General features: G+C 42.9%; 1 protein-coding gene across 6 annotated transcripts in view; it reads right to left on the reverse strand.

The window, feature by feature from the left end:
• Positions 1-13005, reverse strand: part of TEAD1 (TEA domain transcription factor 1) — a 505124-nt gene that overhangs the window by 7696 nt on the left and 484423 nt on the right. For all 6 annotated transcript variants that reach the window (XM_078680921.1, XM_078680920.1, XM_078680919.1 and 3 more), the window contains one exon: positions 6537-6689. In XM_078680921.1, the coding sequence (XP_078537047.1) occupies positions 6537-6689 (153 nt within the window). The remainder of the gene's footprint in view (positions 1-6536; positions 6690-13005) is intronic.

Genomic DNA, 13005 nt, shown 5'->3' on the forward strand with positions numbered 1-13005 from the left:
AGTAACCCTTCTTCCGAGATCTAAATCTAGCCCTTAAATGTGGGAGAAATGTGAGTGCTCCAACCAGGAAAACTGAAAAAATCAAGTATTTTATGTTTTCGAAATCATTAAAGAAGCTTTGGATCATCATACAATGCATGTGTGCACCATTGTTTGCTTTGCAGGCTCACTGTTACCGCTTGTAAACTCCTTTAGGCATTGATTCTTTTATTCATTAAGTTCTGCATTTGTCATGGCCAACACACACACAGACACACAAACAAAAGAACACATGCACACATATACAGCACACATGCACACACAAGAAGCTCACACATGCACTGATAGGGCGATTCACAGGCAGTTTGGAAATTGTTAGAAATGTTCATATCATGGTATTTGGTCTCCACAAGGCATAATTAATGACTTTCAGGAAATTTCCAAATCTTGCTTTTCTATCGCTTTCTTGATGTCTTTTAATTTGCTTCTTCTGCTGTTTTAAAATAAAAAACGTTTCTAGCTGAATATAACCCATATGATCAAAGTATGGGTGCAATTTGGCCAGTGTAACTTATGTAATAATGCCTGCTCCTCTCCTTCTGTGCAATTATCCTGTCTCCATGCTACTAACCTTGGCTTCTGAAACAAGCATGGAAAAATAGCATACTAAGCATTTGGTGATGGGACAGTCAGGTTAGACTGAAATGGTTCAGGTGACTGGGGAGAGTGTATAGCTCTCTGCCAACTTGCTTTATTTTCTGGTCATATGATTTGTACACCACACCCTATGCAGAAGATTACAGAACTCTGCTTTAGCATTACGCTATCCTTTTCTTATATATGTATGTTGATTAAACAAAGAAAAGGGAAAGGAGGTCTAAGCAAATGATAGATTTCCGTGTATGATTCTCCACTATTCTCACACCTGTTGATTGTGCACAGGGTATATAATTGGCAAGGGAAAATAGTGCACACGTGCATTAGCACATTTAACTTTTATTCACCCCCATGAACTTACTTCTCTGCCTCATGAAATATTGGGAATAATCCACACTCTTTCTGATGCTGGAAACACATTTACTCTTACTTTTTTTTTCTTAAATAAATCATATGCATGTCTTTTTCAGAGTGCACATGGCCTTACAAATTGTTATTGAATATTTTGAATTTTTGGGTATTCCAAACGATGTACCTGTCTCTAAATACTTCTTTTTTTGCCCACTTACCCAAGCACAGGTCTGCAAAGAATGCCCTATAAATCATACATGACATGTAGGTGGTACATCAATGTATTCCATGTGCCAATACATTGCTTTTCTACTTCTGTTACTCATACACATTTTACTCATGCTTAAATTATGTATCTCTACAAGGTGGTAGACTGACACATGTTTAGGTGAAAGCTAATATTTTGTGAATTAGCACCCAATCCATTGAATCATGTGTTTCCTGCTTTTCTTGACATATGGCGTAACAAGTAATATGATGTTTTTGTATGAGTTAAGGTAAGTGGAATTATATAACCTATAGGAAGTGAGAGTGAAAGAACCTTCCCCACCTCTTTTCACACTCAAAACTGCGCTTCACAATGATCAAGTAAAAAAAAAAGAAAGCAAATCCATTATGAAAAACTCAATATTATGTATTAATCAATTTGTATGTATGCAGTGTAGAGAGTCTTTGATGTATGCAGTGTACAGAGAGGAAAGGTAAGACAATGATAATGGTACATATTTTTATCAGTGTAAAGTTAGTAGGCCTAGATGTTTTGTCAATTACAAAAAGGCAGTTCCCCTAAATGCACAGCATACTAACTCATCATGCATTTGAGTAGTCTAATTGTAAAAATAAAACAATGCTAACTTTGTATATTGCATACCGGCGTTGGAATATTCTTTAGATATTAACCATTTTATAAATGTCCACTATATTCATACTACACCTAAGTGATGTTATAACCGAAAATGTTTTTTTCTACATTTTGAGAGTTTTAGGTCTTTAATCTCAATATTTATCCAATCCAATGACTGTTTAGATGTATCTAAAGCAAAAGCTGTAAGCTCTCCTTCATCATTTTCACTAGCAGTAGTTCTTAGTAAATGCCTTAAATGACCTAGGATAATATCTCTATTGACTGGTAATTTCATTGAACAAATATCTAGTTGGTGCATGAAAGAACAGAATAGGTCTTTGGGAAAGAAATGTATTTGTACCAGGTGCATACTTTTTGATCCTATAAAATAATCAGTTGAATATTAGGGGAGGACAATATTGCAAATTGTGGCTTGTGTCAATGTGAATACTGAAATTAAATACCTTCATAAAAGCAACATACTCCTTACACTTGCAGATGGTAGGTCACCCCTAAATGTTCTATGACAATGGTGTTATTGTTCTTTGGCACTCAGAAATAACATTTTGGCTTGGTGATCATGGGCAGTGTTATTGGTGTCAAGTTTATCAAAGAGAAGTAAAAGAGACTTGAGAACAAGGAGCTGCGGATCTGATTAACAATAGCACGGTCTGTGCACAATGGTTTCAGCAATAGTGGGGATGAAGATGGTGAGTGGTGAAGGAAAAAAAGAGAATCATTACTGTTTGAAGATTAGCAATCAAATAGAAGAATGGTAATAGATAATGGATTATTTATTGTAACCAATTTCCAGCACTAAACCAGAGACTTGTATACATGGCTTCCAGTTAGTAAAACTGAAATGCAAGGTTTACTGTACATGAATTAGTTCAGGAGTCAGAGTCACCTAACACACTGAACCAAAGATTTTCTTTCACCTAGGCGTTTTACATATTAGTTTTTACATTCCATAATGAGGTATGGATGTAGTTAATGTTACAAAGTTTCAAGAAGCTTTTGTGAGTGTATCACCTTTTTTCTAGGATTGAACGTCTTCATCATCTGCTAGGGGGTTTCACTATTTCTAACTTAAAATGAATATAAAAGCATGCGCTTTAAATAATCCCACAAGGTCTATGACAGGATGTGCCGAGTTAGTTCACTCACATTGTCATAATTTGTTCAAGGATTTTCGCACTTTGGCATAGGAATGGGTCCAGATTTTTTTTAAATTACCATTGCACCTTTTCTCTGGTGTGCTATTTATGAGCGATCAACATATAACATATTTCTATGTTTCTAACAATCTGATACTGATTTACATGAACATTTATCCATTAATGAAGTCATACGAAAATGTGAATTATGGAATTATTAAAACATGCGCTGTACTTCTGTACTGCAACTGAAATATGAACTATTTTATGGTGTACTCTTTACATACCGTCAAAATACAATATCTGTTTCTCAGAGACGTAGATAGACTGAGTATGTGGAGCCTGATTTAGATCTTGACAGATGGATTACTCCGTCACAACAGTGATGGTTATCGCGTCCACCTTAGTATAAATCCAATAGGATATAATGGGTTTATACTTCGGTGGACAAGATATCCGTCACTGTTGTGACGGAGTAACTTGTCTGCCAAGATCTAAATCAGGCTCTTAGTCTGATATATTAATATTGTATCACCTAAAATTACAATATCTTAAAAAGTGGTTAAAATAGTTACGTTTTATGAGTATAGGTACTGTGGCAGAAATATAAATTTATAGTTAGGAGGCAAGGTTAAAAGTAGCTTTAAGATATTCTCTTAGTACTACTTACATGCTCAAATATTGGTGCGCTGATGCCCCAGGACCGGTGAGTTTTAATGGACCTACTTTTTTCCCAGAACCTGGAAGGATTTTGCTTGTATGCTATAGGCCGCTGGCCTGTAGAAAATGTTATCTGCTTATTGAGATAAAAAAGCAGGTTAGCAAAAGACAGTCAGGTCTATTTTTGTGAGACTGGTGGTATTTCCTGATGAAGCACTCATTCATTTAAAGTTATCTGTGGCTCAGAAAATATGCAGGTTCACAGACCAGCCTTACTGTCTCAAACAGCTAATTCTGTTTGGTTGGGGAAAACTTCAAAGCGAAAAGCAAATAGAATTGTACTGATTTGAGGATACCCTTATCTTATATCTGGATGTTCTCTAACAAGAAGGTTTACATTTTTTCAGATGTACAGTTACTAGAATTTTCTGTGAAATGAGTCAATTTCCAGGTTCATCCAAGCATCCTACTTCTGGGTTACTATGAGTCCCGGCTCTTGGTTAGCTGCTGACAATACCTTCTACTCCATTATGCTTGAGGAAGAATGAGCCTAGTAGCTACCAAAAATGGTTGTGCAATACTTCCATTGGCTACTTTCCCAGCTAATACAGTGGAACAGCAGTTTACATTAACACCAGACATTCTAAAGTGGTTGTGGATAAGTCATGACAAAGGAAGTAATGCTTTGGAACAATATTAATTTAGCTGCACTAACTTGTAAGGTTCTTTCTATAGGGGCTTGGATCCAAAATGTAAGCCAAAGTAAAACCAAACTCCTTGGTTTTACGATGGGAAATTCCACAAGTTTTCTGGTGGAATATCTACAACACAAGTGTTATGTCAGTGCCTGTGTTGACCGATCAATTCAGATGCAAGTATGCATGTTATTTCCTGGGCATACTTAGGTTCTTACAAAGCACCACAAAGGCATTCATGAGGACAGACTCTCTTTGCCCTGATTAATATAAATTCTGATAAAGTGATGCCAGCTGCAGACCACCTGGTAAGCTGGCTTCATCATGCAGCAATTCTGAGGTGTGAGATGTTCCCAAAAAATGCCCATTATAACTCTCTGGGTAGAAAAGATCTGCACTCTATGAAAGAAAAGTCTTGGATTGCCTTTGGAGAGAGCAAATAGCCAGACGTGTTTATATTTTTTCCTAGGCATCTGTGATGAATGGCCTGGAAAAGAGGTGTGTGAATTTTATCTAATTTGCATTCGAGTGATTCTCCAAACCTTTAAAGAAAATAAGCAAAACCAGGTGAAATGCAAATCTGTCATTTAGCACTGTATTCTAAAGCAAAAGATACCCTAGTGGGATTATTTGCTTTGAGGGCATATTTCAAACACGAAAATAGCATAAAATGCACAACTGCTTATATTCTGGAAGTTCAGGTTGTTTCTGTGCTCCCAAGCTGTAATTTGTCTGCAAGCAGTGGCATAATTATGTAGCATAATTTCAGTAACTTCGCTACCAAGCATAAAGTAGAATCCCAAAATGATGTCCTATTTTACATTCTCAGACCTAGAGTGTATCTAACCTCCATTCTGGAAAGAACATCACAGTCGATTTTCACTGTGATGGAGTTAAGATTTACTCATGACTTTGAGGCATGGTGACAATGGGAATAACCCCTACTGACATCACAATACAATGCACTAACAATTGAGAAATCCATGGACTCTGAAGACAGCACATGTATCCAATTACAGTATCATAAAATGATGCCGGTTGCAAAATATGGCAAGGACCCAATGAGAGTTGCTCACCTCAGGCTTTATTTGATTGATTTGTCTTTTAGTCAAGTAAAGTTGTTTTATTGCTAGAGAATTTTTCTGACATCCGTTTTTTAAACATGTTTTCTTCAGTAAGTAACAGTGATCTTACCAATTCAAGTACCTTTGCATCACAAAAATATTTGCCTTTTACCTTGGTAATGCATTTTAAAATATTTGCCTTGAGGTATTTTTTCCACTTCATCTTATAACATACCTTGTGATTTGCTAGGGTTTTTTATTAAATTATATATTTAAGGCATTCTTCATATTCTTTACGAATGCTTGTTTTCTACGCTTGATGACAGCATGGCCACATTCAAGATATTTGTTGGATGGTAGGTACAACATTTCTCTAATGTTGTGTCCTTAATAGTGTCAGTTCAAGTTATTTTTAAAATTAATAGCAAAAAATAAAGAAAATTACATTCTAAGAATGGTACTGTGATTACCAAATTGCGCAATACTTTTTAATAGATAGATTTTGAAATAATAATTTTGCCTCAGGAATATGCAAAGGGAAAAGTGATTGTGGGATACAGTCAATATTTAATGAAGAAAGAGAAAAACAGTTGAGGAAAGAAAAAACAGATAGGCAATGGGTAGGAAGGAGTGAAGAAGTTATAGATCTATCATGGAACACGAAGGAATCTTGAGACAAGGTTCCCAAGGTAAGTCAAACGTTTAGTAGCCTAAGAGGTGGGCACTCCAAGCTACGGAGAGGGTGGTTGTGGAAGATTTATGGGACCAAATCAGGGGAAAAAGAACCATGAGCAAGGGGAACAGACACCAAAATCAGCTAAAAACAGAGAGCTAAGCCAATGGCCAACAAGATGTGGGGACACTAAGATGGATTTCTGGCAACAGCGGATACAGAGATGAGCAGCGAACTGCGGAGTGTGGAATTGACGAAGACGTGATGGACGAGAAAAGGTTACATAGAGAAGAGCAAATGGACTCTCTCACTTAAGAAAAAGGCTGCAAGAAACAGACATTCAGGAATACAAAATGATCAGCTACAGCAGCTTATTTAAGCTTAGCTTACACTAAAGAGAGATGTGGTCAAGCAATTTACGTCCATGGACCCCTGTGTCATTCCATAGGAACTTACCAATAAAATAGTAAAATTTTCCAAAACACTGTTCATCATGTATTTTTCAGGTAAGTGTTTGAGCTTGTGAATAAAATTAATCATATATTCACACATCGGTGAGCGATTAATTCTATATACAAATCGACCATTTTCAAACCGTGCATATTCCGTCTGGAAAAAAAGCAATAGACAACAGTTTAGAATTGCTACATTTCTCTAAAACACATGCATATGTGTATGCACACACTTATCTATCTATCTATATATCTATCTATCAATATGTATATTATATATATATATATATATATATATATATATATATATATATATATATATATACACTAAATATTTGCAATCAATCGATGAAATATTAGTTTTCCATCTTGCTTATAAAAACATACTATTATATAGTGCCTTGCATTAGAGCACGTGGCATTCCATTACACTGCAAATGCCTTAAAAACGACATTGCAAAACAGATTAGTAAAACATATCACAACTACAACTGTCATTTAGAGCGTAGCAATAACACATTTTGTCAAACAAAATATTCACAACCTTAATTTCGTACAAGCTACATGTTTTGACTCCTGTGATTTTGCTATTGTAATTACCTCTTTTCACAATCTCGTAGATGTGATATAGAAATATTGAGGTGCTAACAGCAAACTGCATTAATATCTGCTCCACAATATTGACTACCAATATATACTCAAAATAAGTATATTTTATTGTTCCAACTCTACATCTACATACCTTGACAATATAGTGCTGGTACATATTGTGAAGTTAGGACTACTGCAGTTTAAAGTGTCAGGATTACTATGGTGGCTCTGCCAGCATAAACATCTGACCTGGCAGCCAGTTCACTACAGTGCCACCAGGCCATAGTGATGGTCGTAATACTTAATGTATGGCAAAGCAACCATCACTCTTTTCCCTGCCCAGGTATGTCATGCCAGACTGAGGCAAGAAAAAAATAGAATGGCCCCATGAGCAGTGCAAAAACTCAATATGTGTGGGAGGGCCATACATTTTTGCATTGAGTAACCAAACTCCTGCTTGAGGAGATTTTTTTCTCAAAACGAAAAAGTTAGCATTTTAAAGAAGGCATCTGGGGCTCTTTCCCTTTCCCTGGTTGTTCCTGGCACACTTTAAAACAGGTGCCGCGGGTGCAAACAGAGAAAGTGTACCCTATTACATAGAATGCACTGTCCCCAGGGCAGCCACAAACTTGTGCTGCCCGGGATAGGGGTGGTGGGTGGGGTGAATGCAAGTGAAATATGAAGCGACTTTGAGGCAGCCCCTCCATGTTTCACAGTGCAGGTGGCAATCCGCCTGCACCCTTAAGAGGGATTAGAGATCCCCTTGCAGGCGGGTGCAGTTAGTGACTGCACCCACTTGCAAGGGGATCTCAGGGGGGTCCATGTGACACTCTTTCCCCCTCCAGAAGGCTGCTCTCAGAGGACGCACTGACAGTGCGCCTTCTGAGAGTGTCTGCCTCTGCGCCGGTGTCTGGTATAGCGCATCATTTGCATGGTCCACGCCCCAATGCAAATGAGGGAATGTCGTCTAAAGGTAGGTCTGGCAATTTAAGTGCACCGGTGCAATTGGTATTACAGAAGGGGCTACAAAAGTTTCTGCAGTCCCTTCTGTAATACCAAAGTGCCCCAGGGGTGTGCAAAGCAGGTGAAAATACCGGCTGTGCCCCTGGGACACCTTCTGTAATACACCTCCTCATTGGCAATCCTTTTGTGCTTTAATTAGGGATGCTACGGCAGTCATTCCTTCACAGCACAAAGATCTCCGCGAGGGAAACTGGGATTGATAAACAGGGCAGATGGTCCTCCTCCAGAGTGGAGCAAGCAATGGCATGTCAACCTGGCCGACTGAACTGAATTCTAGAAATGAATAATATAAACCATAGGATACTTGGGAACTAAGAGTTTAAAGTTACATTGGTAGAGTGATGAAAATACTTAAAGGGTGCTCTTGTGTTTCCCAAGATAATGAATCTCAGATTCTCGGGAGCTTATTTATGAGATTTTGGCAGAGGGCAGTGCAGCAAGGTGCCTTGGTGTGCTGCCCTATGCCAAAGTGAAAGGGCAGGAATGCACCATCTTTAAGCAATAAGGTACATTCCTGTCCATTCTCACTGCGCTGGCACAATTTTGTCAGTGTAGCGCCAATGAAAGCACCCTTGCACCATGTGCCTCAGTTGCACGCATGATTGTTTTCGTGCAGTAAGGGGCACCTTCCTACACAATAAAGTCTTAAGAGGCATTTTCCTCTTTATATGAGTGCTGAATAAGGTAGAACACATAGAAAGAGAAAAAACGAGGAGAAGCAAACATATTTCGCCTCAGAAAACCCACAGCAATGTCCATGGGAGGCCTACCGGGTGCAGAGTAAGGTGACGCAGCGATTTGCGCTGCATCGCCTTACTCATGATTTATGAGGCAACTCAAAGCCACGTAGAGTGGCTTTGCAAGACTTCTAAAATTGAAATGAGAACCCTGCATCATGCATGTACCACTTTACGTGGTGAAAAAGTAATGCAGGGCTCTCATAATTTAGCCCCTGTGTGTGTGTTCTTCCTTGCAATATGAACACAGTGGGGAAAAGCACATAGGTTACATGGGCTATTTGCATGTTAAAATCATATTGTATAATGCAAGGCAATTAATCAACTGCTCCCACTGGGCACCTTTGCTATTCTAAACAACACCACACGTGTGACAGAAGGATTAGGGCCCTATTTATTGTTTGACATGTAGTCCACTGGACCGCGTGGTCAATGACAGACTGCTCATGGTATCTACAAATCCTGGTCTGCATAGGTGGGATCTGTGTGAAACAAGTGCATCTGCCAGTGCAGCGATCTACTAATGTCACTGGTGGATGTCAAGTGACCACCCTGCTTTCTTTAGCCGCTTGGGAAGTAAAACAGTAGAATGGCCCCCATACCCAAAGAGAAAATGTATTTTCTCACAAACAAAATGTTTGCTGAGCAGGCACTTTAAACAGTTGCCAACCGACAAAACTTCAGCTCTATAGATGATGCCACTAAGGCAGTGGGTCTCTTCATAGCACTTACATCCCACCCAGGATGCTGGGATCTATCAATAGGTCAGATGGTCCTCCTGCAGGTTGCTTCAGACAGTCCCTGGTGGTCAGACAGGCCATCTGCAAAGGTCTAAATGACCATAATGGTCTTGGCATCTTTCCAGAGGAGTAGAAGAAATGGAAAATATAAAGCATAGGCAACCTGGGACCTAAGAGATTATGGTTCTAATCCCCGAGTGTAGTATTATCAGAACTTAGGTCAAGTGTTCCCCACAAAATCTAAATGTCACATTCTCAATATGTGTCAACTGTAGCAAATGCTAACACAGTAAAGGAAAGCATATAGCACAGCTGGTTTAGTAGATTTACATATTAAAGCCACGTTAGACAATGACATGCAATACAAATTACTGTTCCCACTGGGAATGCTTCCCAACAACGTTGGGGATAGAAGATTAAAGGACTTATTTATTGTTTGACTGCCTCTCCACCAGACTGCTGGGTCAGTAACAGATACCTCAACATATCGACAGATTTCTTCCATTCTGACAAGAATCTTTGTGAAGTGAGGGCATCTGCTGGTGCACTGTATGTATTTAAATCATTGCTGAATGCCAATGTAATTTTCAGCCAGCTTGGCATTCTCTTTTGCTTTTCAGCAATAAACTCCCCAAATTTGGTCTGTAAAACAAAAATACCAATGCCTTCACTCGTGTGGTTTTCTCTGTGCTCTTGTGGACTATTGTATGCTTTCCCTGCTCAGGCCTGCCATGGAAACCAGGGGAAATCATTGACAGTCACAGTGCCCTAAACCACTACTGTTTCCTGAGGGAACTATGGTGCACAGTCCATTGGGTCAAAGGTATACAACAATGCACCCAACTGAGGCTTTGCTGTTGCAAACCCAAGTTCCACCACCTCTAAATGAGGCTATGGAGCTGAAAGTTTGACTCATTCACGAGTCCCACAAATGACCCCTTGAATGTTATAGGAGCTCAAAACCTTGATATATCAACACAATAGAAGGACCAAGTATATTCGTTTGTTTAATTAAGGTACAAAGCAGTGCTTAATTTGTGCCGGTGCTTAGCACCAGCACTTATTTCTTAGGGCCGGGTCTACAGAGTACAGTGCACACGATAATTACGTATGCTTTATGATGCGGGACAACGGTCTCCTCCCTGCACATGCACTGTCAGAAGCTGCTGGTGAGGTGACATTATGCCTCTGCGTCAGCTCAGCTTAAGTAACTAACAACACAGGCAGCAATAAAATCAATAGTAGCTCTAGTGAACAGACTACAGACGCTACCGTTGCTTCAGCCCTCCTTGATACTGAATTATTAGCCAGACCCGTGCGTACTTCGTCATCCCTCCTTGACATTGAATAGTCAAGTGTGTGTGTTTCCTCCAGAGTCGGACTGACCAATGCAGATCAGGGTCCTGACTTTTCGCCCGCCCCAGCCTTCTGCGCAGTGGAGGGCCCCGGGGGAAGTGAAGACGCAGTCTAGTCTTCCCCCGGGGTCTTTCGCACGGGGAAGGGCCAGGCTGGGGTGCGGGGCGTGGTTGGGGTGTGGGTATAAGAATGCAGGGGGAGGAAGGCGACTTCCTCTTCCTGCATTCTGGCATTGCTGGGTGGGTTCGTTTTTGTGGAGAGTTAGGGGGTGTTGTGGAAGTTTAGCGACGGCGGTTTTTGTTTTCTGGAGGTGTCGGAAGGCGGAGGGCTGGTTCCGGTCGTTGGCGCGGGCTTTCTGGTCTTTTGGTAGGTGCTCTTTCTGGTGTCGGTAATTTGTTTGACGGCATGGCGGGGGGTGCTGAGGCAGTTCGGGAGGCCTTGAGGGTGTTGGGAAGGGCAGGGAGGTCGGACCTTCTGAGGCCGGGCGTCTTAGAACAGGCCTGGGTGGGTTTCACTCGGCCTACGCGGGCGGCTGCAGCTGTGCTGGTCAGGAGGACTCGGCCCCGGCAGGCAGGTCGGCGCCGGCCAGGGGACGGGGCTCGGGTGCGAGAGGAGTGCAGCGCGGAGGGCGGCGTAAGAGCCTGCCTCCGCGCTCGAAATCGGCAGGGGGTGGGGGCCCAAAGGGGGCGGCTCCGGAGCAGTTTTTGCATGAGGTTTTGGATGGTGCAGTGCAGGGCACACCGGGGGAGTGGCATGGCGCCCCCTCGGTCCTGGATGTGTCTGTGGCACCGGTTATGCGGAGAGGGGGGCAGTCTGGGTCTTTTTCTCCTGGGACCCTTGTTGGTGTGCATGGTCAGTCCGTTTTGGGTGGCGCTGGGCTGGTGGGCCCTGCAGTGGTGGCTCTGGAGGCAGAGGGGGGCAGTGAAAGTGAGGAAGCAGCGTGTGTGGTCCTTGGGGAGGGGGGCTTGCTGAAGGTGGGCCCCTGGACCTGTCAGTGGCTTCTAGGGCCAGCACCCCGGTACTGCGGGGCGCGGGCGGGCCGGCTGTTGTCCAGCTGGCACAGGTAGGGAAGCCGGGGGGGCCTAGGGAGTCCCTTCCTTGGATGTCCATGCAGGGGGTGGGGCCTAGGGGCTACTGCCCCCCGTTGTTGAGCAGGTGGGAGGCCATGGACGTGGAGTCGAAGATCAGGGAACAGAGGCTGTTGATGCAGAACGCGGACGCCAGGCTTTTGGAGTCGGAGGAGATGAGGGCGGGGGTGGACTGGGGGGGACGGGAGGGCCCCCCTACTCCCACGTCAGAAGAGGAATTCTGGGCAGAGCAGGAGGAGGCTGAGAGGAAAGTTAGGGCCCGGGGGGGGGGGGTGAGTGACAGGCAGGGGCAGTTAGGGAAGGTCAGGTCAGTGACGAGGCCGAGCAATGCCAGAGCCCGCCCGGGTTGGAGCGGCCCGTGGGGTAGGGGGGATCCCAGCTGGCGGAGGTTAGCAGAGGGGTGGGTGGTTCGACGGAGCGCAAGACGGCTCCGGGACGCCGCCATGAAGCAGTAGGGGAGTCGGCGGCGGCTTTCCCTCCATCGCGGGATCGGGCCTCGGTGCGTGTGGTGGAGAAGGAGTCGGGGAATGGTGTGACTTGTCAGAAGGGTGTGAAACGTGCGGTACGTGAGGTGGAGTGGAAGCAGTTGGAGGATGAATGGGAGATTGAGCTGGATTATGGAGCTGAGAGTGAAGATTTGGAAGATGGCGAAGTGCGAGATGACTCGGACAGGACGGCTGAAGGGGCAAGGGGCAACAGTAGTTTTGGTGTCTTGCAGGCCCCCGTGAAGAAGACCGGTAAGTCGAAAGGGTCGGTGGTGCAGCCCAGCAGAATGGACCGTCAGCCGGGACCGTCGCAGGCCGTACTTACAGGTGAGGGTGATTGGTGGGCTGCTTGGGGGGAGGGCCAAAAAGGTGGCAGAAAAAAGGCCTGCAGGTCAGTTGGAGTGGGGGAGGGGTCTGTGCGGGAGGATGGGGTTAAAGGGGCCAAGGCGGGGG

The sequence above is a fragment of the Lissotriton helveticus genome, chromosome 3_1 (genome assembly GCF_964261635.1).
Source record: "Lissotriton helveticus chromosome 3_1, aLisHel1.1, whole genome shotgun sequence".
Taxonomy (NCBI): Eukaryota; Metazoa; Chordata; class Amphibia; order Caudata; family Salamandridae; genus Lissotriton; species Lissotriton helveticus.